The sequence below is a fragment of the Balaenoptera ricei genome, chromosome 20 (assembly GCF_028023285.1).
Source record: "Balaenoptera ricei isolate mBalRic1 chromosome 20, mBalRic1.hap2, whole genome shotgun sequence".
Taxonomy (NCBI): Eukaryota; Metazoa; Chordata; class Mammalia; order Artiodactyla; family Balaenopteridae; genus Balaenoptera; species Balaenoptera ricei.
Window position 1 is genome coordinate 7313633 of NC_082658.1, and position 27428 is coordinate 7341060.

Consider the following 27428-nt stretch of genomic DNA (forward strand, 5'->3'; position numbering starts at 1 on the left):
AGAGCCTTTTCCCCGTCTTCCGTCACTCGCTCAGGCACGCCGAGGGCAGCCTCTCTAGGGTCCTCGTGGCCAGCCAAGATGGCTGCCTCCGTGGTGACGGCTGCGCGAGGGTGGTCGGGCTTGCTGGTGGGCGTGCGGCGTGCTGTCCTGAGGCTTCCAGGGTGAGAGGGCGGCGGGCAGCTGGGAGGCCGCTTGTGTCTTCACGGAGAGACTTGCTGGGAAGGAAGGGGGAGCCACAGGCAGGCCTCGCGGGTTCCAGGAGAGAGCCTGGGGGCCGGGATATCTGAGTCCAAGCCTCTTTAACCAGCCGCGTGACTTTGAGTCAACCTGAAGGCTTAGTGACTGCTCCCAGCCCGAGGGGTTCTCACTTGGAACTGCAAGTGCGATCTTGGTAAAGAACTCAGAGGTGGGATTTTCTTTGCTGGGTGTTGAGGGGAGAGATGCACAGGCGGGGTGCCTATCCTCAGGTTCAGGAGCCTGTCCTTACCGTTGGCACTTGAGGAGCAGACTTTCCTGGCCTGTTTGGGGGAGGTCCTCCTACCTCTTGGGACAAGAGCCAGAAGTTTTGCGGTTCAGCTTTGGCTGGCGGTCTCCACGCTGCTCTCACTCGTCGGCGGATTGGCACACATGCCTGTCGTTAAGTCAAGCCTTTTCACTTGTGGAGTCAGCTTTTGCCCTTCTCTTCCTCGCCCCCTCCTCCCCCAGGCTAACCCAGGTGAGGTGGAGCCGCTATGGTCCTGAATACCAGGATCCCCAGATTGACAAGGAATATTACCGCAAGCCCTTGACCGAGCTGACTGAGGAGGAAAAGTATGAGCGGGAGCTCAGGAAGACTCAGGTTATCAAAGCTGCCCCTGCGACGAGAACAAGCTCTGTGTTTGAAGACCCAGTGATCAGGTTAGAAGGAAACAAACTTTTGTTCTGCGGAGTGAGACTGTACCAGGGAGGGTCTGCAGTAGGGGTTCCCTGATACAGCCTTGGCGAGCTAAACATGTTGCTTTTCTCCTTGAAGTAAATTCACCAACATGATGATGAAAGGAGGAAACAAAATACTGGCCAGATCCCTCATGACACAGGTAAACAGTACCTCTCTTTCTCATCTTTGTTTTCCCCATAGCTTTGTACTTGGCTCTTTTTTAACATAAAGAATTCATTCTATACTTTCATTAAAATTAATTTCCATGTACTTATGCGTGGGAATGGGGGCTCTAAGGAAGTTCTGCAGGAGTCAACCACTGCCATTCCCTACCCCCATGTGACAAATCTTAGCCTGCTCTTTCTGTCCTAGTCCAGGATCTTTGGTTCAGAAGTGCTGAGGGAGTAGCTGCACAGCTACAGAAGAAGAAAAGGATGATGGGAGTAAGGGGCAAGGTCCTAGCTCAGCTGGGTTAACCGTTTAGGGAGCCTGGGGCAGCCTCTTCCACTGTATCCCTTTGCAGACTCTGGAAGCTGTGAAAAGGAAACAGTTTGAGAAGTACCACGCTGCTTCTGCAGAGGAACAGGCAACCATTGAATGCAACCCTTACACCATCTTCCACCAAGCGCTGAAAAACTGTGAGCCTGTGATTGGGCTGGTATCCATCCTCAAGGGTGGCCATTTCTATCAGGTGAGTGGTCAGGGCGGGAAAGCAGGGCTGCTCATGTGTGAAACGATGGTGGGGGTGGGTAGAGTTGGGCCAAGGTTGATAGCTTTCTAAGGACTGGGGAGTGTCAGGATCAGCTCATCTGAGCCCCACAGTGTAAAGATTACAGGTAGAAGATGGAAGAGAGCAAAAAAAAAAAAAGTATCCACGTGACCTCTTTTGAAGGCCCACCCCACCCCCCGTTCTGTTCAGCATTCTGTGTTCTAAACTATAAGCTTCTCATGGTGAGGGACTATGTTTATACCTCATGTTTATACACCAATGTCTAGTGTAGTGCTTGAATGATGCTTCATCACCGTTTGTTGAACTGAACTAGGTGTCTCTGTCATGCCATTTAATATTTCATCGTCGTAATCCGGTGTTCTTGTCTTTCCTTTTTCAATGTAAACTTCATAAAGGTAGAGGCTTTTTCATTAATGTCTGTGTCCCTAGGGTCGGCATGGTACCTGGCACATAGTGGGGGCCTGGCAAATGATTCTTGGACAAGAGGGTCTTCTTTCTAGGCACGCATGATCTGTGTTGGCTAAGTCATGCCCAGCTGACAGGGCTTTTTCCAGTGGTGCCTGTCTCAACTTGGCTGAGCCCCCTTTAGAGGTGAAAGAGGCCAGTACTCAAGAAGTCTTTGCTCGATGAATGCCTGATGTCTGCTGCACCGAGGTCAGCCAGGGGTGAGAGAGGCTCAGAGGGGAAAAGACAGGCCCCCTCCTCAGCAGCCTTGCCAGGGCTGGCCCAGAGCGGACCTGTGGCTGCTTCTTAAGAGCTCTAGGAGGAGGGAGGCTGCAGTCCTGGCAAGTTCTTAGACTAACTTGCCCGTGTTCAATCTTGCCCAGGTCCCTGTGCCGCTAGCCGAGCGGCGTCGCCGCTTCCTGGCCATGAAGTGGATGATTACTGAGTGTCGGGAGAAGAAGCACCGGCGGATGCTGATGCCGGAGAAGCTGTCCCAGGAGCTGCTGGAGGCTTTTCACAACCGGGGCCCTGTGATCAAGAGAAAGCACGACACGCACAAGATGGCCGAGGCCAACCGCGCGCTGGCCCACTACCGCTGGTGGTAACGGGTGGGCAGAGGAGCTGGGAGGAGCCCAGCATGCTGTTGTAAGAAATGGCGTGAGCCACCGCCATGTTGCAGAATACCTGTGGGTTAAGCGTATACTTGCCTTTCAGGGGCAAGCGGGCCTCCTAAGAAGGATGGAGCAGCATGTTTATTGCTTGTTAGTCCTTTCTCTGGGGGCTAGAACTCGCTCTCCCTGCCCCATCTCGTTGCAAAGAGGGGACATAGCAACTTGGATTTTCCCCAAGAAACTTAGGGCTCATCCAGCCCTTCTCTTCCTTCAGCTTGGGGTGGACCTTTGGGTGATACGAAAGGAAGCAGTTTTAGTATCAGAAAAAGTTTATTAGAAAATTCTCATCCTGAGCTGGTGTAGCATGTGATGTGGTATTGCCATTCATTAAAACCAACTGGAGGAAACGTGCTTGGTTCCAAAGTGGTCCTTGTACAAAATATATAAAAAGCAGTTTCTGGTGTGACTCTGCTTCTCCCCTTTGATATCCCAAAGCACCCTACCAATGGCTCTGGGTACTCATTTTACAGATGGGGAAACTGAGGCACCAAGATAGCTATTGTACCAAAGGTTACATAGTGCAGTGCTTGTCAGGAGTTGCCCTTCTTTGCCTGGCCCAGGTTGAAGGTGAGGGGAGCCAAACGCTGATGGGACCGTGGGGCAGGTGTGCTTGGTGTCTTCCCCAATCCTGGAATCGGAGCGAAGGTGCTCAGGGCGGGACCACCGCGTAAGTGGGAAACATCTCGGGTGCTTTTGGGAGCCTGGAAGGGAAGAAGTCTGGGAGAGGCGAAGACGCCACTGCTAGGCTGGGAGGGGGGGTAGAAGAAAGGCCGGTGCCGCTGGGGAGGAGGCCTGATTTGGAGGCCTAGTCAGAGACCTCGCTGTAGTAATACTTGTGCGCAGCCGGGGTCGTCTTCCAGCCAGCTGCCCGGAACTCGACGATCTCCAGCAGCAGCAGCTGGGCCAGGGAGCTGAGGCCGGCTGGGAGCAGGAAGCCATCCCGGATCAGGACAAAGAGCTCATCCATGCGCTGCCCGTTCATCTTCTCCAGCTGCTCCCCGACCCGGTGCAGCTGCAGCACTAGGCAGTCCACCTGCAGGGGGCAGCAGGAGGTCACCCCGGGCCAGGCCCCCCATCCCACACAGCAGCTATTTACTGAGCGCTCGCCGTGCACCAGGCACCGGGCTTGGCCCTGTGCACGTGTTTCCCCACTTCATCCTCACCCCACCCAGTGGGCGTGGTCCACGTCTTACATGAAAGGAAGCAAGTTCAGAGACTTGCTTAAGGTCTCTCACCTGGGCCAGGCTGGACTCAGGCCCTGTTTCCAAACTGCTTCTGAACCCCACTTTCCTGCCCCCTCCCCCCAACCCTGGTGTGGTTTTGGGGTCATCTGTATCCACAGCTGGCTGACGCTCTCACCAGTCCTATCATAGGTTGGCTTTCCTACTGGGAAGGCAGCCTCTGAGCCAGGAGGTTTTGGCTGCGCTCTGTTCTGGATAAACTCCAGACCTAGCAGCTTGCCCTGTAACTGTGACAGGCCTTAAATGCCCCCACCAGGCTCCTGCCCCAGCAAGTGATGCCCTTGAAAGTCTCCACGAACAGTGGGCGGGCATTCTGAGTTAAGCCGGAGACAGCCCACCTCCACAGCCTTCTGTGCTAGGGCCACCCACCTCCTCCTCCTTGCTCAGACTGTCGGGCTGGGCCAGCCGGAAGAGGCAGTCGTAGACGGGGTTCACCAGGGCCATCATGGGCATGTTGTTCACCTACGGGGGGAGAGCGGGGGCCAGAGCCCGGCTTAGTGGCACAGGAGACAGGCCGTCTGTGCCGCACAGGACGTGGCTGGCAGGGCCTCACCCTCAGGTAGTCAAAGATGTTGCAGATAAAGGTGACGTAGCAGACCCAGCCCTGCAGGGAGCGGGCTCGAAGCTGCTCCCGAGCCTGGTACTCCTGCTGCAGCCGGTTGAGGAGTCCACGGCGGAAGACACTCTGGCCTGCTTGCTTGCTCTCTGCCTGTGAGCCAGGGAAAGGGTGGTGAAGGGCAGTCAAAGGGCCGTCGCAACTCCACCCAAGCTTCCAAGGCCGAGGACCCTGCTGTCCTCCTCTCTCGTCTCTGAGGCCAACCCTTTGCATCTCTGCCCTGCTGGCCAGGCCTCTGCCCACTCCTGAAGCACCTTCCTCAAAGCGTCCCCTTCTCTACCAGCCCCACCCAACCTGAATGATGGCGTAGCACATGCGTCCTGCTTCCTTGCTGAATACACAGTCCTGCAGAGAATGGTCCACAATCACATTGGCCACTTTCTCCAAGTCCACGGCACCTGGATCTAGGGTAAAGACAGGTGGGGAGTCTAGAGCTGCTTAATTATCACATTTGCCTCCACCTGCTTCTGAAGGATTCAAGATGTTCACAGAAGAGCACTCCCATTATACGCTTCCGTTTAAAGAGACCAGGAAACAGAGAGGAAACTACACACTGGAGCAGCTGTAGCCGTGAGCCTCCTGATGGCCCAGTCAGAGGAAACGGGGAGGGTTATGTGGCTGTTAGAGAATCAAAGAATGCTCGTTTTTTTAGGACACATCTTTTCCTAGCCCTAGGTTGAGGATGGAACGCTGAATGACAATGCCTTTGACAGCCATTTCACGGAAGAAAGTGTTCTTATAATACACACACGTGAACCCGACGAGAGCGGGCCAGGCAGGGCCTCCCCACAGGCTCAGCTTGGCACGTGATGGGCATTGCTAATCATTAGCTGAGTCAAACTTCTGTCCTGAAAGTGCTGCAAGAAGGCACTGGTCCAGGACAATTACTGTAGCTCCCCTGCCAAGGAGAACACTCCATCCTCTGTCCCACGTCAGGCAGCTCTGCACAGTCAAGAGAGCTGGCTGCAGCAACGCACAAACCAGGTCCAGCGTAAGGACTTAAGGGGCAGGAACTGTGTTCTCTGTGCCTCACTCTCCTCTCGTGGGCACCTAAACTTTAAAAAAAGGCTTTACAATCTGAGGGGGTGACTCTATGATTCATACTGCCAAATACTGGCCTAAATATAGCTTGTCTTCCAGTTCCAGAATTATGTTGCTGACTCCTATTCTCAGAAGGTGAAGGGAGAGGGCTCAGTACTCCAGGCCTGTCCCCTTGGCCCCTTCTCTGTAGCTCTGGGCCCAGGCTCAGGGGGCTCCGCGTGCTCACCTTTGAGGGCTGTCTTCAGCAGCTGCTGGGTCTCTGCATCAAAAGACTGGATTTTATACTCCTCTCTCCTGGGCTCCCCCATGACCATCCAGCTGCAGCAACTCTTCCCTAGGTTGGGACTAATGACAGCACCTGGAGAGGAGAGGCGGCGGGAGAGGCCTCAGGTGTGGCGCACGGGGCCAGGGCTCCCAGCTCTCCCGGCCTGCGGCAGGGCTGGCCAGTGCTTGAGACAGGTGCTCCTGGGCAGTCCATGGCATTCAGTGGTTGGCTGGGTGCCCGCCAAGCTTGGCTTCTGGTGGAGACTGGGCACCAGCCAGGCACCTGCTGCTCAGTTAAAGAACCCCTGTAGCTTCTGGGATTACACAAGAGTAAAGAGATGAAGGGTGAATGCGTCTACCCTCCAGTCCCAGCAGCAGGCAGGGTTTTTCTCAGCTGATACCAAGGGGTGGGGTGAGGGTGGATATGTGGATATTAAACACTTCCCCTGCCTATTTATAAGCCGACCTGGAAGCTGCTGGTCCAGCATGGCTCCTGGAGAGTGAGAGGGCTGGGGTCTCCAAGCGTCGGACATGTCTGTCCCAGCAGGGGTCCAAGCCCCTCTCCGCAACCCTCTCCCTTTAGTCAGAGTACTCAGCCCAGAAAGCCCACACTCCTCCTGCTCTCGGGGTGGGGCCGACCAGAGGGCTGGGTGCAGAAGCGGCTCTGCTGCCCTGACTCCCCTTGTCCTGGCCAGCTTCTCCCCGGGACGGACTAGTTAAATTGGCCTCTCGAGTGGCAGAAACCCGGCCCTGCCCGCTCAGGACTCCCTGAGAGTCCTGAGCTCCATTCTGGATCCCTCCTTAAGAAGGGGAGCGAGGTGACGTGTCCCCCAGAGGTGGTCCCCTTTGGAGTCCCCTCTCCGCACTCGGTGCCTCCCCCCATGGCCAAAGGAGAGGACCTTAGGGGTCTCCAGACCTGGGCAGCTTCCCAAACGCCATTCCCGTGGGCTCGAGAGGCGGCGGGAGCGCCGGGACCCACCTGCCGCGCCGGCGCCGCGCCCGTGTGCCCGAAGGCCGCTCGGGGGGCATGCTCTGGGCGCCTCGCCTCCGCTTAGGTCATTTCCTAGCGCGGTGGCGCGGCGGGACCCGGGGCGGCGGGGCGGCGGGGCGGCGGGGCGGGGCCTGGGGCCGCCTCGCCAGCGCCACCTGCCGGAGCCCCGACGTCGCTGCCCTCGCCGCCCGGCCAGGCCCGCCCGAAGGTTGCTGGCATGGGGCCGCGCAGAACGCCCGCGACACTGCTCCCACCGCCCCTGTCCTCTCCTCACCTGGTGCTCCCAGGGGCTATCCGGGGCCACACCGGCTCCTCGGTACTGGGTCGGACCTGCTCCTCAGCCCGCATTAAGCCCTCGGTCTCGAGCGCTAGCACTCCCCCTCTCCCCGCCCCACGCCAGGGCTCAGGTTAAAACGGGGTCAGGGGACTGGCCCGGCCGCGCGGCGTGGGAGGGGCCTGCGGAGGGCGTGGTCCGCAGCCGGGCGGCGGGAGGGAGAAAGGTGGGAGGGCAGAGAAGAGGGCTGGAGGGGCAGGACTTCACAGGTGCTGGCCGTGTGCTCCCCACTCCCACCCTCTCCCCCCAAAGGGGAGAAGGCAGGGAGGTCGTAAGGGCTGGATCAAGTCCCACTAAGTCCCTCTCCTACTCCAAGTACAAACGATATTGGTAAAATAAGTTGAAAATCAATGGGCCAGCCCAAGAGAAAGGATCCCAGTTGCCAACTTGCGGCGCCCAAGGTGTTGGGAGTGACCCTGAGGTTGAGCAAGCCCTTGGCTCAGTCCGTCTTGGTCGGGACTCGGGGGGAGGCACGGGCCCAGCAGCCCAGACAGGGCCACCTCTGAGGTCAGCCCTGGGTTGCAGGAGAGCATACAGAAGAGGCTGGAAAAGAACTGTCTCGTCCCATCGCTTAGACGAGAAGGAAGTGTTGATGGCAGGTTCCTGTATCCAAAGCTCGCTCCTCCTGTTCAAAGAGCTGCCAAAGTGGTCACCAGAAAATGAACAAGAGAATCTCAGCTGCAGCAAAAGAAACCAATGAGTGGGAGAGCTGAAGAGAACAAAGTTTACTTCAGTGGAATTTCATAAAAAATACATCCAGGCAGCTGCCTCCCTGCAGCTGCAAGCCTTGCCTGCCAAAAACCCTGTGGGTGTGGGAGCCCTCCAGCCACAGGTGAACCTTCTTAATCAGCAACCAGGAGCAGGGAAGCTTCAGGATTCTGGGGACCAGACACATCACAAAGCCCCAGACCAGAGACGAAACAGTAATGGTGAGAAAGGGCCCAGGATCCATGGGGACCGAGAGCCATGACACCCACCCAAGACCTGCTCGAAGGCTGGAGCTGGGGCTGAGGCGAGGTCAGGCTCTAAGTCCTGCACGGGGCTCCCCCTGCACAGCCAACCTCTCAGGCCAGGCTTCCCTGGGGCTGGGGAGACTTGGAGTGGAAAGTGGGGGGTGTGTTCTGTAGATTTCCCGTCCTCTCATGCCCCTAACTGTGCCTAAATGGGTGTCTGTTGTGGGTTCCTGTGCCCTGACAACTTCCGGAGCACCAACTGTGCACGCACCAGGCTGCCTGCTCGACCCCCTCTTTCTGGGATTACACAGGATGCACACAGCACCACGTGGGACCCAGGAGGCGCACGCTGAGCGGGCAGCAGATGCTCACCGGCCCAGCCGTGAGCTCCACCCACCCGGGAGGGCTAACCCAGCCCACAGGGAGAGAGGAGTGATCCCAAGAGGCGGGGGAAAAGGGCTGCTGCCTTTACCGGCGCCCCGCCCCCGTCAGCACATCCCCCCACTGCCTGTGGGGTCGCTGGGCTCTGCTTTCCCTGGAGGCCCACGGGCTGTGACCAGCCTGTCCAGGGAGAGAACAGCCCGAGTGGTGCCTTTATAGACACGAAGATCTGAGCAGGGTGGAGTTTATAAAGTGACTGATTCAGCTGGGATTCTTCCCCCAGAGCTAGAAGCAAAGTTGCCTGAGGGATGAAACTGCTGAGAAAAGTAGAGTTTAGGGAAGGCAGGGATCCCTTCCCTCGTACTTGGGGAGGAGGGATGTGATTTGGAAGGGAAGATGGAGGAGACAGATAAGGAATGCGCTTTTAGTTTTAATGTCTATTAAATAATTGGTGGGGTAAGAACCCAGGTGTGGGGACCAGACCCCTGTAAAGGCCTGATCCCAGCCTCACACTCAAGCTGCGGCCCACCCAGACGCAGGAGAGTTCTCCGGGCAGCCGGAGCGAAGGCGTGCAGGAGGGCAGCTGTTGCCCTGAGTGTGCGCCACACAGAGGAGAAACGTCCAGCTCCTTCTGACTGGCGGGGCTGGGTCCCCGCAGACCAGGTCCTGCGTTCGCCCCGTGCTCTCCCGTGGAGAACCCCCTTGGCCCTTCTGGTGGAACCCAGGCTGCTGCCGACGGCTCTTCGCGCCCAGGACAGCTGGCCTGGAGGGAGGGGCCGGGCAACACCTCTCAGCGCAACACAGGACGGAAGATCGAGCGTTCTTCAGGAGGGCCCCTCCAGGGAAAGACCTCAGGCCACCCTTCTGCCCTCGAGGCTAGCTGTCTGCCTTCTTCATGTGGTGGAAGAGGTTACAGAAGAGCTCGTACCAGAAGAACACAAAGCCGGTGGAGAGGGCAGCCTTCAGCAGGCTGGGGGCCAGGCCTTTGAAGCAGCCCTGCGCACCCTCCTCTCGTAGCACCTGCCTGGCGCAATCCAGGAGGCCCTTGTAGCTTCGCACCTGGGGAGAGGAAGGTTCTCCAGTTGAGGAGAGAGGAGGTGATGGCAACATGGGTGTGAGCTCTGTTCTTTTGTCAACACAGAGCCTGGCACGTTCAAGCACCCAATAAATACTTGCTGGACAAAGGAATGAATGCAAAAAAGACAGAATAAGTTAACCTCATTCTTTCTCTTCCAACTGGGCTAATTCAGACTTAACAGATGAAGTGCCTGGAAATCAGCACTGGACAGAGCTCCTTCCTGCCCTGGAGGCTCCCACTGACAGTGGCTCTTAAGGACCCAGAGAGAGCTCTGGACCCTCTTCCCGGGGGTGCCTCTGACCGTGCGCCCATCCCTCCTGGTCCCCCTTGGGCAGTAGATCTGAACCGGCCCCTCGTTAGCTCTGAGCCTGACCAGCGCCGCCAGCCTGGCCACCTCCAGTTGACCACAAACTGCTGCTAGACCCGTGTCCCCAAGGCACAGCTCTCCTCAAGCCTCGCTCCCCTCCCAGAGCTCCAGTAACTCCCGATGATGATGCCAATGACATTACAAAGAATCAAGTCCAAGCCCCACGGCGTGGTGTTTGGGGCGTTTCACCATTGGGCCTCAACTTCCCTCCCTGATCTGCCTTTCCCCACTGGTCCACCCTCAGTGACCGCACACCTCCAGCCACACCTGCTCACGCTAAAGCTCTGTGAGGAGCAGGGCCTCCCTTCTCTGTCTTGAGCTCTCACCAACTCTCCCTATCCAAATTCAAACCATCTTTTCAAGACAAGTTGGTAAGTGGAAGAAGGAGGTTATAAAACCTTGCATGTAACCCCATTATTGTTAAACATATGTTTACTTATGCAAAGGAATAAAACTGCAGCGCGGATGGACCTAGGTGGTGTCATGCTTAGTGAAGTAAGTCAGAGAAAGACAAAGAGCGTATGTTATCACTTTTATGTGGAATCTAAAAACTAAAACATATGAATGGGACTTCCCTGGTGGTGCAGTGGTTAAGAATCCGCCTGCCAATGCAGGGGACACGAGTTCGAGCCCTGGTCCAGGAAGATCCCACATGCCACGGAGCAACTAAGCCCGTGCGCCACAACTACTGAGCCTGAGCTCTAGAGCCCACGAGCCACAACTAATGAGCCCCGCCTGCTACAACTACTGAAGCCTGCACGCCTAGAGCCCGTGCTCCACAACAAGAGAAGCCACCGCAATGAGAAGCCCGCACACCACGACAAAGGGTAGCCCCCGCTCGCTGCAACTAGAGGAAGACCCAACGCAGCCAAAATAAACCCCCCCAAAAACGTCATTTGATGCACAGCCCCGTGTCTCAAAAAACTTATATGAACTGTGTCTTGACTTCTAGCAGGTGGAACAGTTCTCAGAGCTTTCTGAGATGCTCTTCCCGGGTTATAATCCTCAAATTTGGCTGGAATAAAATTTTCCGATTCTTTCTTAGATCAACTGATTAATTTTTCATCAACACCAGGGACATGCAGGGGCTGAGAGGGCTATGGGGGCGAAGCTGCCCTATGGACAGGAGCTGACCCAGTTCCTTCATGCGCCCAGTGAGGGGCTGGAATCAGAGCTCTCTGCAGGGGGACATCTCACCTGGCCAAAGGAGGCTCGGGCCTGCTCAAACCCTCCAACCTGCAGCCGCTTCTTGAAGAGGTCCATGGGATATGTGAGGGTCTTGCTGATGACTCCAGCTCCACTGCCACAAAGCAGGTTTTTGAAGTTCTCTGAACCAGAGAAGTGGGATGGAGGGGAAAAATGAGAGAAATGCAATCTAGGGTAAACTTCAAGGTTACACAGTCTAATCCTCGACCAGAAAACCAAAACCTACAAACATCCTCGATCTCAGAAGAATTTAATCCAGGAGCGAGAGAACCAGACACAACCACATTTTCAGCAAGAATGACAACAGACAGGGCTTCCCTAGTGGCGCAGTGGTTAAGAATCCACCTGCCAATGCAGGGAACACGGGTTCGGGCCCTGGTCCGGGAGGATCCCACGTGCCGTGGAGCAACTAAGCCCGTGAGCCACAATTACTGAGCCTGCGCTCTAGAGCCCGCGAGCCACAAGTACTGAGCCCACGTGCCACAACTACTGAAGCCCGCGCGCCTAGAGCCCGTGCTCTACAACAAAGAGAAGCCACCGCAATGAGAAGCCTGCGCACCGCAAGGAAGGGTAGCCCCCGCTCACCGCAACTAGAGAAAGCCCGCGTGCAGCAAGACACAACACAGCCATAAATAAATAAATAAATAAATAAATATTAAAAAAAAGAACCAACGCAGCTGAAAAGGTTAAAAAAAAAAAAAAAAAGAATCTGCCTGCCAATGCAGGGGACACAGGTTCAAGCCCGTGTCCGGGAAGATCCCACATGCCGCAGAGCAACTCAGCCCGTGCGCCTCAACTACTGAGCCTGCGCTCTAGAGCCCACGTGCCACAACTACTGAAGCCCGCGCGCCTAGAGCCCCTGCTCTGCAACAAGAGAAGCCACCGCAATGAGAAGCCCGCGCACCGCTATCTGCAACTAGAGAAAGCCCGTGCGCAGGAACGAAGACCCAACGCAGCCAAAAATAAATAAATAAAATAAATAAAATTTTTTAAAAAAAGAATGACAATGGACTGCTGATTGGACAGGCCGGTGGCAGAAGGGGTGTGAGCCTGTAACAGTAATCACCCCAGCTGGAGGCAATAATGGCCTGCGGGCTCTGCCCTGCGACTCAGTACAAGGCTTGGGCGGGAATAGGATGCCCATCCCCCTCCCCAGAGTCCCCAAACGAAAACCAAACCCGACACATAAGCAAAACCAGGCTGTCTGCAAGTTGGACCTTTAACAAAAATGAAAACCATGACCGGTAGCTGGAAATAACAGTGGCAAGAGCCGAAAGAAATAAAGTCATCTGTGAGTGAATGGATTTGTTTTGTTGGCTGTATTACAGAGCTGGGGGTTCAGAGATCTGCGGTGTCTTAGCTTCTGCAGGGAAACTTTATTTCCTACCTGATTCAGAAAGAGATGCTATGGCCTGGGAGAGGGGCGGAGTGGGACCCAGATTCCCTTTCCCGTGAGGCCGGTCTCACCATTTTTCTTTCCTTCAGCTGGCATGGCCCACTCACACGCGTGCTTCAAGGAGCTGTAGAAGGAGAACTGGAACCCGGCGTAGGGGAAGATGGCGATCAAGGTGGGGTTCAAGCCTTTGTAGAAGACCAAGGGGCCTTCGGTCCTGTACATGGTCACCACGGCGTTTCGCAGGGTTTTATAGACCTGGACACCACACATGCAATGATGAGCAACGTCGCCTCAGCCCGAGAACCCAGCCCACCAGGTATATTTCCCCTTGTCCAGAAACCAGCTACTAGGAGCATTACTTCTCCTGACAGGAGGACAAAGAAACTGCTGGACAAAAATTCCAAGGGTGGGACTGTCTGGCAGCTCCCCTTCTAGCTATTTACACGACTGAGATATGCCAAGGAGTGCACAAAAGTATGCAGAACAGCAAGAGGTGTGAAGTCCACCCTTGGGTGATCGGTTATATAAATTACGGCACACCCGTTCAAAAGAACATATTGTAGCAATTACAACAGGAAGATGCAATCTAGATGATCGATAGGGAAGACTCCCCCAAATATACAGTTAAGTGAACCCAGCAGGACATGAAGAGCAGGCATAGTGTCTGTGGAGGAAACAAACTGTATGCAGAGACTATCCCCCACAAGGATACACATGAAAGGAGGAACAGTAACATTATTACCTCCACAGCGGGAAACAGGGGGACAGGGGAGGGAAGGGGGAAGAAGGAGATTCGCTATCACCATTTTATGCTATTTGGATTTTTTGCCATATGCATATACTTAACCTTTCTGGAACCATCAACAGGTGATGTTTATGCACGAAGAGCCACTGATTTTTTAGTGCACTTCTATTCGACATATATTCTTTGCAGTGGACCAGAGGGGCTGAATCTGCCTGGCTGTGGGTGCGGGAAGCACTGCACTGACAAGAGGGTGACCGAGGGCAAGTCTGTACTGAGCGGGGACAGTACACACTTGGCTCCCAGATGCTGGCAGCCACATTGAAGGCTTTTGCCCTGGGGACTTGCATGAAAGGGCCGGGCCTCAGAGGAAGGCCGTCGGACAACAAGCCTGCCCTCGTGCCAGAGTCCCACTCTGCTTTCTGTGTCCCCTCTTAACCAAGCTGGCAGCCAAGAGTCACCAGACATTTGAGGAAAGCCTCCCCCAAAACAGAGGCCAAAATGATTGATGAGGGGCAGGAGAAGTCATTTGGAAGGAAGAGACAGTATAGATAGCAGAAGAAAACTACAGAGAAAAGAAACCACCCACGAAATTTTAACTAATATCCTGAGACCACAGAGAAGGCATCACCTTCATGATAAAAGCAGAGGGTCAGAGAAAGACAAATATCATATGATATCGCTTATATGTGGAACCTAAAAAAAATGGTACAAGTGAACTTATTTACAAAACAGAAATAGAGGGCTTCCCTGGTGGCGCAGTGGTTGAGAATCTGCCTGCCAATGCAGGGGACACGGGTTCGAGCCCTGGTCTGGGAAGATCCCACATGCCGCGGAGCAACTAAGCCCGTGAGCCACAACTAATGAGCCCGCGCGTCTGGAGCCTGTGCTCCGCAACGGGAGAGGCCGCGACAGTGAGAGGCCCGTGCACCGCGATGAGGAGTGGCCCCCGCTCGCTGCAACTGGAGAAAGCCCTCGCACAGAAACGAAGGCCCAACACAGCCATAAATAAATAAATAAATAAATAAATAAATAAATAAATAAATAAATAAATAAATAAATAAATAAATAAATAAATAAATAAATAAATAAATAAATAAATAAATAAATAAATAAATAAATAAATAAATAAATAAATAAATAAATAAATAAATAAATAAATAAATAAATAAATAAATAAATAAATAAATAAATAAATAAATAAATAAATAAATAAATAAATAAATAAATAAATAAATAAATAAATAAATAAATAAATAAATAAATAAATAAATAAATAAATAAATAAATAAATAAATAAATAAATAAATAAATAAATAAATAAATAAATAAATAAATAAATAAATAAATAAATAAATAAATAAATAAATAAATAAATAAATAAATAAATAAATAAATAAATAAATAAATAAATAAATAAATAAATAAATAAATAAATAAATAAATAAATAAATAAATAAATAAATAAATAAATAAATAAATAAATAAATAAATAAATAAATAAATAAATAAATAAATAAATAAATAAATAAATAAATAAATAAATAAATAAATAAATAAATAAATAAATAAATAAATAAATAAATAAATAAATAAATAAATAAATAAATAAATAAATAAATAAATAAATAAATAAATAAATAAATAAATAAATAAATAAATAAATAAATAAATAAATACATACATACATACATACATACATACATACATACATACAGAAATACAGAAATACAGAAATACAGAAATAGAGTCACAGATGTAGAAAACATACGGTTACCAAGGGGGAAAGGGGGCGGGAGGGATAAACTGGGAGACTGGGATTGACATATACACACTACTATATATAAAATAGATAATAAGGACCGACTGCAGAGCACAGGGAACTCTGCTCAATGCTCTGTGATGACCTGTATGGGAAAAGAATTTTAAAAAGAGTGGATATATGTATATGTATAACTGATTCACTTTGCTGTACAGCAGAAACTAACACAACATTGTAAATCAACTACACTCCAATAAAAATTAATTTTAAAAAATTTTAAAATAAAAAAAAATAAAAGCAGAGGATCTATTTTAAAAAGAGGTAAGATTCAGACAAGAAAAACCTCTTGAGAGAAAATCTTTGTGACTCTGAGTTGGGCAAAGGTTTCTTAGGTAAAACACCAAAAGCAAAATCCATAAAAGAACAAATTGATAAATGGAACTTCATCAAAATTAAAAACATGTGCTCTTCAAAAGATACTGTAAGGAAAGGAAAAGACAGCCACAGACTCAGAAAATATTTGTAAAATAAAAACAAACCACCCAACACAAAAATGGACAATCTGAACAGATACTTCACCAAAGAAGGTATATAGATGGCAAATAAGCACGTAAAAGGACGCTCAACATTAAAGAAATTTAAATTAACCACGATGAGATACCATTATTCACACCATTTAGAATGGTTAAAATTTAAAATACAAAATGAATAATACTAAGTATTCGTGAGGATAAGGAGCAGTTGGACCTGCTGGTGGGAAGGCAAAACGGCACAGCCGTGCAGGAGACAGCTTGCCTTTTTCTTATACAACGAAACACTCCTTACCATACAACCAGCAATCCCACCCCTAGGAATTTACCCAAGAGAAATGAAATGTTCACACAGTAACCTGTATGTGAATGTTTATAGTGGCTTTATTCATAACACCCCAAACTGGAGAACAACCCCAAAGTCTCTGAACTAATCAACCACAATCCTTCCACACAATGGAATATTACTCAGCAATAAAAAGGAGCCAGCTACTCACAGGCACCCCATGGACACATCTCAAATGCATCTACCAAGTGAAGGGAGCCAACTCAAACGACTACACAGGGCATAACTCCATTTATGTAACATTCTGGAAAAGGCAGAACTTCAGACAGAAAACAGACCAGTGGTTACTGAAGGCTGGAGGTGGGAAGGGACAAACTACAAAGGGCAGGAGGAAATCAGGGGGTGATGGAACTTTTGTTTTATATCTTGATTGTGGTAGTGGTTACGTGACTGTATGCATTTGTCAAAAGTCACAGAACTGTACGCTAACAAGAGTGGATTTTACTGTGCATGTAAGTTATGCTTTAATAAACCTGACTAAAACAAACAAACCAAAGACAGTTCTTAGGAACCAACATATGTTAGCAGACGTTGTTTAAACTCAATAGAGGGCTCAAATGATAAAAGTAAGGAAACCTCCCAGAATGGTAAATAAAAGATGTCAATCAGAGGATCAATCCAGGATGTCTAGTGTCCAACTGACATGAATTCTAGAAAGAAAGAAAAAGAAAAAAACAGAGGGCAGGCAATTGTGAATAAATAATTCGTGACCATTTTCCAGGCATGAAGAACATGTGTCCAGACTAAAGGGCCCAGGAAGTGCCCATCACAATGAATGAAAGAGACCCGCCCTGGGGCACTCCACTGGTAAATTTCTAGAATGCCAGGGATCAAGAAAACATCCTGAGGGACTTCCCTGGTGGTCCAGTGGTTAAGACTCCACGCTTCCACTGCAGGGGGCGTGGGTTCGAGCCCTGGTTGGGGAACTAAGATCCCACGTGCTGCACGGTGGGGCCACAAAAAAGTTAAAAAAAAAAAAGAAAAGAAAAGATCCTGAAAGTTCCCAAGAGTGCGAAGTGGATGGCTTCATATAAAGGGTTAGTCATCAGGATGGTTCTGGACGCCTCTTCAGCGATACTGAGAGCTACCTAGAATTCTACACCCAGATCATCGTTAAGTGTAAGGGGAAAATAAAGGCATTTTCTATCAGGCTTCTGTAAGGAAGCTATACCTCAGGATGTGCTCCACCAAAATGAGGGACTAATCAAGAAAGAGAAGACATGGGCTCCTAACGTGAGAATTCCTAAGAGAATAGCTGGCCATAGTCCTGGAGCAAACAGTCCAGATCGAAGCCATAGGGTGAAGGGTTCAAGGGTGGGGGGCTCTAGGAGGGGCTCCATAAAAACATGGGACTGATGACCACAGGCTCACCCTATCGGGAGATTGTTTGAAAGTGAATTTGTGATAAGCATGTAGAAAGCGAAACAAATAAAATACAAAGCAATTGCCAACTCCAGGAAAGACAAAAATACAAAAGAAAACATAATCATAATATATTTTGAGGCTCAGCAGTAACATTTACATAATCATAATAGCATAAACACTGAGTACTGATTTAGCCAAAAATCTATTAATCAGTTGTACTGTACTCAGGTGAGGAAGCATAAGCACACCCAAGGGTGATGGTAAAAGAGTTAAATTCTCATCTTCCATAGTAGTCAGTAGTTAATGTCTATAATTTAAAACTCAGAAGGAAAGGAAGAAAGAGAAAGAGCATGTTACTTTGAATTAGGAAGTAAATTACGGAAGAAGCACACAAATATTAAAAGTGGTTGCCTCTGGGGAATAGAATCAGGGGGGAGGCTGGTGTTTTTTCACTATAATTCATGAAGAACTATCTGTCTTTTTAACCTTTATACACCTTATAGATTATTTATTTATTTATTTATTTATGTATTTATTTATTTATGGCTGTGTTGGGTCTTCGCTGCTGCGCGCGGGCTTTCTCTAGTTGCGGTGAGCGGGGGCTACTCTTCACTGCGGTGCGCAGGCTTCTCATTGCGGTGGCTTCTCTTGTTGCAGAGCACGGGCTCTAGGCGCGCGGGCTTCAGTAGTTGTGGCGCACGGGCTCAGTAGTTGTGGCTCGCAGGCTCTAGAGAGCAGGCTCGGTAGTTGTGGTGCACGGGCTTAGTTGCTCCATGGCATGTGGGATCTTCCCGGACCAGGGCTCGAACCCGTGTCCCCTGCATTGGCAGGTGGATTCTTAACCACTGCGCCACCAGGGAAGCCCAGATTACTGATTTTTTAAGAAATGTGAGGATTTACACTATGGATGCTACTAGTCTAAAGAAGGTGGAGAGTTTTGCAATTTTTAAATAAATCTTTTCCCCTCACTTTCACACACAATTTTCCAGCCATTCCAGAATCTACAATCCAACATCTCAATTGTCTAAGCCTAAGAAGAAATATGCTATTCTTTTCTTAATGATGTTTTCCCTTTTTTCTTCTCATAGACTTGTACTGAAGGTTGGAAAGTAACGGAAGAGGATTACAGCACACGCAGAACAGGGAACCGCAGGACTGTCACCAGCCATTCTCTTCATCCCAGCAGGCACCATGCTGCCGAGGTCTGTCCCCTCTATAAACATCCTTCCCCTCCATTTCTCTACTCCGTTCCTAGGACCCCTCGTCTCATTTCTCCACCAGGGCAGTCACCCCAAACCTCTATTTTCCACTGCAGTGTCACACAGAGTGACCCAGCTCTCATGCCCCAGTCGTTTTCTTCTAGACTGTTCCTGGGGCACTTTGCATTTCTGAACCAAAAAATTTATCAGAATGTCTCCTAAACAAAAGAGGTCCCCCAACCCAGGATCTCCACCCCAGGCAACACAAAAAACTGGCAGAGCTGAAACCACAGTTATTCTTAGCTGGTCCCAGATCAAATTCTTAAGCAAAACGTCATTCCCCACCAACAGTATCCTACACTATTCTTATGTATGTCCAGGAAACAGAGATTATGGTGAGCGGAGGGGGGATGGTGCATCTATTTGAGGGTTTTTTGTTTGTTTTTTTTTTAAATTAATTAATTAATTAATTAATTTATGGCTGTGTTGGGTCTTCGTTTCTGTGCGAGGGCTTTCTCTAGTTGTGGCAAGCGGGGGCCACCCTTCATCGCGGTGCGCGGGCCTCTCACTATCACGGCCTCTCTTGTTGCGGAGCACAGGCTCCAGACGCGCAGGCTCAGTAATTGTGGCTCACGGGCTCAGCTGCTCCGCGGCATGTGGGATCTTCCCAGACCAGGGCTCGAACCCATGTCCCCTGCGTTGGCAGGCAGATTCTCAACCACTGAGCCACCAGGGAAGCCCCTATTTGAGGGTTTAATCCCTTGCTTTCACTCAGTCAGTTCTTCCTTGAGTCTGACTCAAGGATCCCATTTCCTCCAATCCATTCTTTCTGGAAACCAAAACCTCCCTCCCAATAATACAGCGATAGGATCTCAAGTCTCACTTTCCCAGACACCTTCCCCGTGCCGATTTGGTATGTGCTCTGTTTCCCCTGCAGGTTCTGTGTCCCCCGTGAGGTTGTGAGCACCTTGCCTGGTGCCAGGCACCATCACGGGTTTCAGGAACAGGCTGAAGGATGGCCCGAAAACCCCAGGCCGCCCCGGCTTTGTTCCCTCTAAGGAAAACAGCCCCCACCCTGGGATGCCCTTCGTCCCTTGGGCGCCCCTTCTCTGGCCCGGCCACTCACCCTGGGCTCACCCTGAGCTGCAAAGCGGGTGCGTAGCACGTCCACAGGATGCACGGCGAGGGTGGCCACACAGGCAGACAGGCCGCCACACACAAAATGCACGGAGAAGTCTCGGGCATCGCGCACGCTGGCCCTGTGCACCAGCTCGGTGAGCACTTCAAACGACAAAAACTGCAAGAGTTGTGACAGTGTCATGGAAAACACCCCCGAATGCACCCGTGACCCAGGCGGGGCCCATCCTAGGGACCAGGAGATACTCTTCTTGAGTAGGGTCAGAATACAATAAACACATAACTTTGTGCAAAGCTCAGATGCCCTTTCATACTCTGAGCAGAGCCAAACACCCAAGGGTTAAGAAAATACATGAGAAAATTTTTGTATCAGAAAATTCTACTTGGGGGCCTTTCCTGGTGGTCCAGTGGCTGAGACTCCGCACTCCCAATGCAGGGAGCCCAGGTTCAATCCCTGGTCAGGGAACTAGATCCCACATGCTACAACTAAAAAAAAAGATCCTGCATGCCGCAACTAACACCCCAACGCAGCCAAACAAATAAATAAATATTAAAAAAAAAAAAAAGAAAAGAAAGAAAGAAAAAGAAAATTCTAGTCGGGAATTCCCTGGCAGTCCAGTGGTTAGGACTCGGTGTTCTCACTGCCGTGGCCCCGGGTTCAATCCCTGGTGGGGGAACTACGATCCCGCAAGCTGCATGGCGAGGCCAGAAAAAAAAAAAAGAAAGAATAAAAAAAGAAAATTCTACTCATCACTTAGTTTTCTGAGAACTGGGAAAAGATGGCCATTATCTGATTCTAGGCTGGGGACCCCTTTAATGCAGCTGGCAGTGGCCCTGTCTGAGAAACATTCTGCCCTGGAGCTGAAATTCTGTCGGGAGAATCCCACATATTCCATATTCTGTGGTGTAAGCCCTCCTTGGGCTCGGATCCTTCTCCAGCCAACTCAAGATGGCTTGGGGCCCTGAGAGCACATGTTGCTGCATTTGCCCATCAGGGTGCAGCATCTGTGCGCTGGGCGCAGAGATGGCGCGGCAGGGGCTCGTGACCTGAGCAATCACCGTGATGTCATACGGAGAGCAGGCAGGGACGGCTCTGCCACTCTCTAGCTAGTGACGTTGGTTGGACTAATTACTTAAGCTCTCTCTGCCTCAGTCTTCTCATCTGTAAAATAAGGATGACAACAGAATCTACCAGAGGACTGTTGTAAGGTGGCAGATGTGAAGTGCTTCGCCCAGGGCCTGGCCCCCTGTGAGCACTGTGTGGGGCTGGCTATTTCCATCACCACCACTGTACGGCTACAGACTAGACGCCATGGCGTAAACTGGCGCTCAGCTGAACAAACTCATGAGCAAGAGTCAAGAAGCCTGGGTCCTAATCCTAGCCTCGCCACCTACAAGCTGTGTGGCCTCAGGCAGCTCACTCAACCTCTCTGCGACCCACGTTAACACCTGCTCCACCTTCCTCACAGTGCTGTTGGGAAGTTCAAAGGACGCACAGACGTGAATAATGCTATTTTGAAAAATGAAAAGCATTTGTATCGCCATTTGCTAAGCCCCTCTGGGCTGGGTGTCAAGACAGTATCCTAGGTGCAGCACCTCATATTCAGTGGGTGCTAAGTCTCCAGGGTTGGGGGAAGTGGGGAAGCCGATGCCTATAGTACAGCTCAGTCTGACTATGTCTTCAGTTTGTCAGGTAGCTTCCCAGCCAAGACGAGTGAGCAGTGTGTGACCGCCTCCTGCTGCCCTACCCCGGGCAGCCCAGGTGCACGCCTCACCACCCTGGGCTCCCCCACTGGGCAATGTGACCCCAGGGGCCTGGCGGCCTCCCCTGCCACCTACTTGGACAGCTCCATAGCCTATGGAGAGAAGCTGGGCTGGGATGTGTCCCTTCCAGAATGCTGTTGGGCCCTCCTCTTGCAAAATCTGTCTTCCAGCCTGCAGGATTCCGTGGTATTTCGCGTTGGGGTCACTGCGAGACAGGCGCTCAATCTGAAGCTAGGAATCAAGATGAGAATGGTCAGGATGATGGGGGGTGTGGGGAGGAGGAATTTCAGAGAAGGTAACAAAGGCAACAAAGTGCTTCTCCTTGACAAAATTGCAAGCTCTAGGAACTGCTTTGACAAAAAAGAGTGAACTTGTCCTCTGGCCCATTACACAGAAAAAGGGGAAAAGGGTACCTGGAAACGGATCTTGATGACATCCAAGGGGCTGATCAGCACCCGAGTGACAAGTCCAGACACAGACCCAGCCACGGCCACCTCGAGATTGGAGACATTCCTGCCGTCTGCTCTGGGGTCATAGCCCACCATCCCTGCCTGTGGCCCATACAATGTCCATCAGCTTCAGGCTAAATGCAAGAGACACGGAGTAAACACCAGAGCAAGGTCTTAGGGTCCCGGCGCACACATCACTCCTCAGAGCAATCCTCCCGGACCAGGCCCCCAAAGCAGCGCCCACATCCCTTTTCTCTCCTTATCCTGCTTTATTCTTCTTTAGAGCATTTTTTTTAAAATTAATTAATTAATTTATTTATTCTTGGCTGCTTTGGGGTCTCCGTTTCTCTGCGAGGGCCTTCCCCAGTTGCGGCAAGCGGGGGCCGCTCTTCATCGCGGTGTGCGGGCCTCTCACTATCGCGGCCTCTCCCGTTGCGGAGCACAGGCTCCAGACGCGCAGGCTCAGCAGTTGTGGCTCACGGGCCTAGTCGCTCCGTGGCATGTGGGATCTTCCCAGACCAGGGCTCGAACCCGCGTCCCCCGCATCGGCAGGCAGATTCCCAACCACTGCACCACCAGGGAAGCCCTAGAGCATTTATATACCAGACATTGATTTCATACATTTGTTTCTTGTCTCTCTCCCCCATTAGAATTCAAGCCCATGAAAACACGGCGTTGGTCTCATTCATCCATCCCTGCAACTCCAGTGCCCGGAAGAGAGCCCACCACAGTAACTGCTCATAATATTTGCTGATGGAGTGAATGAACAGGCTTGGTAGGAAACAGTGCACTTCCAGAGATCAGCTGGCTTTCCAAGACACCTGGCTTTATGGCCAGCTCCTGCCTGAGGTGAAATCCCAGGCTGCGTGAGCGTGAGGGCAGAGCCCCCTCAAGCTGAGTGCAGAGGGGGAACCTCAGACACACGGGCTCCAGGAACGGGGCCTGGGATTCTCTAACGAGCCGCCATGATCCAAAGGGCCCTGAGCCCTTCTGCATCTCCCTCCTCTATTCTCTGCACACAGCGCAGGCCCACCCACAGCAGTGGAGCCGAGTTACGCTGTGAAATGATGCAGGCCCACCTCTTCAACCTCCCCCTGGACCACGGTTCAGTCTCTTCAGCCAGGGTGGGCTCAGTGCTTCTGAGCAGTTCCTAGAAAACGCTGTTCACGTTCCTATCTACCGGCCCATCCCTGGACCTGCTGTTCCCATGTCTGAACTGCAGCCCCACCCTTCCCTAGACTGGTTCCTCTCACCTTCCAGGGGTCAGCTAAAGAGCATCCCCGCCAGAAGATGTACTCATGTCCTTTTTAGCACTCACAGCACTTGTTAAGGTGCTGCCCTCCCCGCCCACAGGAGGCAGGCTCCATACAGGTAGGGACTCAGCCTAGTTACACTGGTGTCTCCAGAGACCCGCACGGTGCCTGGCATGCCCCAAAGGCTCTAAAAACAGTGACTGAATAAATGATTAAAAACCAAGTAACTGGGGCTTCCCTGGTGCTGCAGTGGTTGAGAATCCGCCTGCCAATGCAGGGGACACAGGTTCGAGCCCTGGTCCGGAAAGATCCCACATGCCGCGGAGAAGCTAAGCCCGTGCACCACAACTACTGAGCCCGCGCGCCGCAACTACTGAAGCCCGTGCGCCGCAACTACTGAGCCCGTGCGCCTAGAGCCCATGCTCCGCAACAAGAGACGCCACCGCAATGAGAAGCCCGCGCACCACAACGAAGAGTAGCCCCCGCTCACCGCAACTGGAGAAAGCCCGTGCGCAGCAATGAAGACCCAACGCAGCCAAAAAAAAAACCCAAAAAAACCCAAGTAACTTAGAGATTATAAAAATAATAGTGACTTTGCAGAAAGAGAGAGAAGAGAGACAGAGAGAAAAGAACCCATCATCTTAACACTTTTTACTTCACATATTCCCTTCTGGTTTTTTTCCGGTACATGGCTTTTAAAATGCAAAATGTCATAAGCATGATTCCATGTTGCTACAAGATCTTCATAAATATCATTGTAAATGGCTAGATCATATTACATTGAGTAGCTGTGTCATAATTTTTTGGGCACTGGGGTGTTTTAGAAACTAAATATTTAAAACTATCTAATTCCAGGGACTTCCCTGGCTGTCCAGTGGTTAAGTCTCCACGCTTCCACTGCAGGGGGCACGTTCGATCCCTGGTTGGGGAACTAAGATCCCACATGCCGTGCAGTATGGCCAAAAAACCCCAAAAATCTAATTCCATTTTTACCTAGAGCAGACCTCAACGCTAATGACACTTTAGAATGGAGAATTCTTTGTAGTTGGGGGCTGTCCTGAGCATTGCAGGATGTTTAGCAGCACCCTGGTCTCTACCCACCAGATGCCAGTATCCCCACGCTCCCCTTGTGACAATCAAAAATGTCTCCAGACATTGACAAATGTCTCCTGGGGTGCAAAATTGCCCCTGATTGAGAACTGTTGTTCTAGAGAAATACTAGAATGTATATGTAAAATGTCATGCGTTGCATCACTATTTATAAAACTGGATATAATGCAAATGATTATAAATAGAGGGATGGACACTAAGTCACCTCCATGCAATGGGATACCATGCAGCTATTAAAAGAATGAGCGGACTTCCCTGGTAGCACAGTGGTTAAGAATCCGCCTGCCAATGCAGGGGACACATGTTTGACCCCTGGGCGGGGAAGATCTCACATGATGCGGAGCCCGTGCGCCACAACTACTGAGCCTGAGCTCTAGAGCCCTCAAGACACAACTACTGAAGCCTGTGCGCCCTAGAGCCCGCATGCCACAACTACTGAGCCCACATGCTGCGACTACTGAAGCCTGCGTGCCTAGAGCCCGTGGTCCAAGAAAAGACACAGCAATGAGAAGCCTGCGCACCGTTAACGAAGAATAGCCCCCGCTCGCCACAATAGAGAAAGCCCACGTGCAGCAACGAAGACCCAACACAGCCAAAAATTTTAAAAAAGATTAAAAAAAAAAAAAAAGAATGAGCCAGAGCTAAACACACATCGGAAAAGATGTCCACAATTGACTAAAACATGAAAAAAGCAGGTTTCAGAACAGTATGTCTAGTGTAACCCCACTTTTGCAAAAGAAAAACAGCAAGACCTACATACACCCTCAACAGTCGTATAAAGCATAGCAGGAAAGTCTATAAGGACACACACCAACAGGTTGGTAAGGTTACCTTTGGGGTAGGGTTGGCAAGGGAAGAGGGAAGGCAGATCTCCTCCCCCCTACTTTATTTATTTTTTTCCCACACCTCGTGGCATGTGGGATCTTAGTTCCCCAAGCAGGGATCGAACCCGGGCCCCCTGAAGTGGCAGCAATGCGTCCTAACCACCAGACCGCCAGGGAATTCCCTCCCTTTTTCTTTACACAATTCTACGTTGCTTGAATTCATTATGGCCCCCCCAAACCCCAATTAAAATTAAATATAAAATGATTTTAGAAGAGACCTCAGAATTAACCTAGTTTTTTGTTTTTTTTTTTTTAAAGCCAGGGCTAGTTACTCAAGTTTTGTTTTGTTTTTTTTTTAATTAATTAATTGATTGATTGATTTTTGGCTGTGTTGGGTCTTCGCCTCCGTGCGAGGGCCCTCTCCAGTTGCGGAGAGCGGGGGTCACCCTTCATCGCGGTGCGCGGGCCCCTCACTATCGCGGCCTCTCTTGTTGCGGCGCACAGGCACCAGACACGCAGGCTCAGTAGCCGTGGCTCACGGGCCCAGCCGCTCCACGGCATGCGGGACCCTCCCGGACCAGGGCTCGAACCCGCGTCCCCCGCACTGGTAGGCAGACTCCCAACCACTGCGCCACCAGGGAAGCCCCTAACCTAGTTCTTGAATACCTTTAGTAACGGGGAAATCAGGGCCCACACAGTGACACCTTCACCCCATTGTTTCTTTTTCTCCTCTCACCCTCCCTGGAATCTGTCCGCACCATTCCCTCAGCCCCAAGCCCTCACTTTTCTGAAACTACCAAAATAGCACTCCAATCCATCCTTAAAATTAACAAGACATTTCCATGGGGCTCGATCGGCAAAGTATTGTAAAATAACATTTACTGAAAGTCTAATGGGGGAAATCCCTGACGGTCCAGTGGTCAGACTTGGCACTTTCACTGCTGGGGCCTAGGTTCGATCACTGGTCAGGGAACTAAGATCCCGCAAACCACGCAGCACAGCCATAAACAAAAAAAGAGAAAAAAGTCTAATGGTATGAAATCTCCCGACTCCCGCCAGGAATGTGCCCATTCCTTGGTAACTTCTCCCCAGACCCTCAAAGGAGGAGATCTCGGCTTTCCCATCAACTTCTCTGTGACATTAACTCAAGCTGCTACTCCCCAGGCACCTGTGAGGAGTTTAAACGTGAGGCAGGTGATTGAGAAGCAAAGCCTCTCCGGTGGTTGCCCAGAGAGTGCTCAGGTCACACTGAGCAGTGTCAGATCCCTACTGTCAGGGAGGGAAGGAGGCATTTCTACATATAAGCAGCTCTGCATAGCTGGACATAACCTTAACGTCAGATCAAGAAGCCTGAGTCAAAATTCTGTCTCTCTCATGTACCTTGGGCAGGTTTATTTAACCTAGGCTCAGCTTTTTCTTCTGGAAAATGGGAATGATGGCGGCCCTGCCTAGCCAGATTCCTGGGAGGACCACACGAGATACTGTATGTGATAAGCTCTGTCAAAAAGGTAAAAGTCCTTATACACGTGAAAGGTCTTGTTAAATATAATTCAGTAGTGGCCTTACTTTTTCTGCTTGTTCAAAATTTCCTTCTTGTACCAAAAAGCCTTGATATTTATCTAAAGAGACAAAATAAACATGAAATATGATTATATGCATGATATAATAAAGTACTCACAAGAAAGGGGGCCGCTGGTGTGAGTGGCAGGGCGGGTGTGTGTGTGTGTGTGTGAGTCTGTCGTGCCACCCCTCTTTTTACTGCGGAAGCCCCTGGGGTTCAGGTATGCGGGTGCCCCGCGGTGAGCGTCTGTGCCCGTGAGCCCACGTGCTCAGCTGAGGGTCTCTGCAGATGTCCCCGCGTATGGACACAAGTGTCCACGTGCGCTCCAGGATGTGTTTTTTCTCCCCGAGTCCGAGAAAACGCCCACAAGGGGGGCACCCGCATGTACAGGTGCCTCGGGTGTGTCCAGGGTTTTGCTTCCTGCGTCCCTGAAGATGCTTCTCAGATCAGACGCGACACGTGTGGGTACAGTCCCCGCCCCCGCGTGAGTACCTGCGTGTGTAGGCGCCCCCGGGCAGCGGGGGTGCAGCTCCCCGAGCTGAGTGCCAGGAGGGCGGAGGAAGAGGTCACTCACCCGGCTCCGAAGGCGCGGCCCGGCTCCCCGAACTCTCTTCTCTCCCTCCCTCCTCACGCAGTCTAACGGCAAAACTTAACTGCGCTTGGCAGTAACTGACGGGCTTGTGGGCCAATCACCGCGCAGATTCCGACAGACGCTGGACCAACGGTTGTACAGTAGTCACCCGACCAACGCCTATTG

General features: G+C 51.0%; 3 protein-coding genes across 9 annotated transcripts; 1 reads left to right on the plus strand and 2 right to left on the minus strand.

Moving 5' to 3' along the window:
• The first annotated feature begins 40 nt into the window (after nucleotides 1-40).
• On the plus strand, nucleotides 41-3112 carry MRPS7 (mitochondrial ribosomal protein S7). Its single transcript, XM_059908244.1, has 5 exons — nucleotides 41-161; nucleotides 706-897; nucleotides 1013-1076; nucleotides 1440-1607; nucleotides 2474-3112. Exons 1-5 carry the CDS (start codon nucleotides 79-81, stop codon nucleotides 2693-2695), a joined length of 729 nt encoding a protein of 242 aa, XP_059764227.1. The 5' UTR covers nucleotides 41-78; the 3' UTR covers nucleotides 2696-3112.
• On the minus strand, nucleotides 3013-7348 carry MIF4GD (MIF4G domain containing). Of its 3 annotated transcripts, none has more exons than XM_059908246.1 (6): nucleotides 7189-7348; nucleotides 5886-6017; nucleotides 4913-5022; nucleotides 4556-4711; nucleotides 4372-4464; nucleotides 3013-3794 (listed from the first exon to the last, which is right to left on the minus strand). In XM_059908246.1, the coding sequence occupies exons 2-6, from the start codon at nucleotides 5971-5973 to the stop codon at nucleotides 3567-3569; spliced, it is 675 nt and encodes a 224-aa protein (XP_059764229.1). In that variant the 5' UTR covers nucleotides 5974-6017; nucleotides 7189-7348; the 3' UTR covers nucleotides 3013-3566. The 3 variants fall into 3 exon arrangements, with proteins under 3 accessions (XP_059764229.1, XP_059764228.1, XP_059764230.1); XM_059908245.1 differs by lacking the exon at nucleotides 7189-7348 and adding an exon at nucleotides 6903-7014; XM_059908247.1 differs by lacking the exon at nucleotides 7189-7348 and adding an exon at nucleotides 6840-7014.
• A 1651-nt stretch (nucleotides 7349-8999) lies between these two features.
• On the minus strand, nucleotides 9000-27336 carry SLC25A19 (solute carrier family 25 member 19). Of its 5 annotated transcripts, none has more exons than XM_059908092.1 (8): nucleotides 27246-27336; nucleotides 26677-26729; nucleotides 21888-22057; nucleotides 21550-21705; nucleotides 19700-19870; nucleotides 12701-12884; nucleotides 11225-11355; nucleotides 9000-9641 (listed from the first exon to the last, which is right to left on the minus strand). In XM_059908092.1, the coding sequence occupies exons 3-8, from the start codon at nucleotides 22017-22019 to the stop codon at nucleotides 9459-9461; spliced, it is 957 nt and encodes a 318-aa protein (XP_059764075.1). In that variant the 5' UTR covers nucleotides 22020-22057; nucleotides 26677-26729; nucleotides 27246-27336; the 3' UTR covers nucleotides 9000-9458. The 5 variants fall into 5 exon arrangements, with proteins under 5 accessions (XP_059764075.1, XP_059764077.1, XP_059764074.1 ...); XM_059908091.1 differs by having other exon boundaries at nucleotides 9456-9757; nucleotides 19711-19854; XM_059908090.1 differs by having other exon boundaries at nucleotides 9456-9757.
• Between the last annotated feature and the right edge of the window lie 92 nt (nucleotides 27337-27428).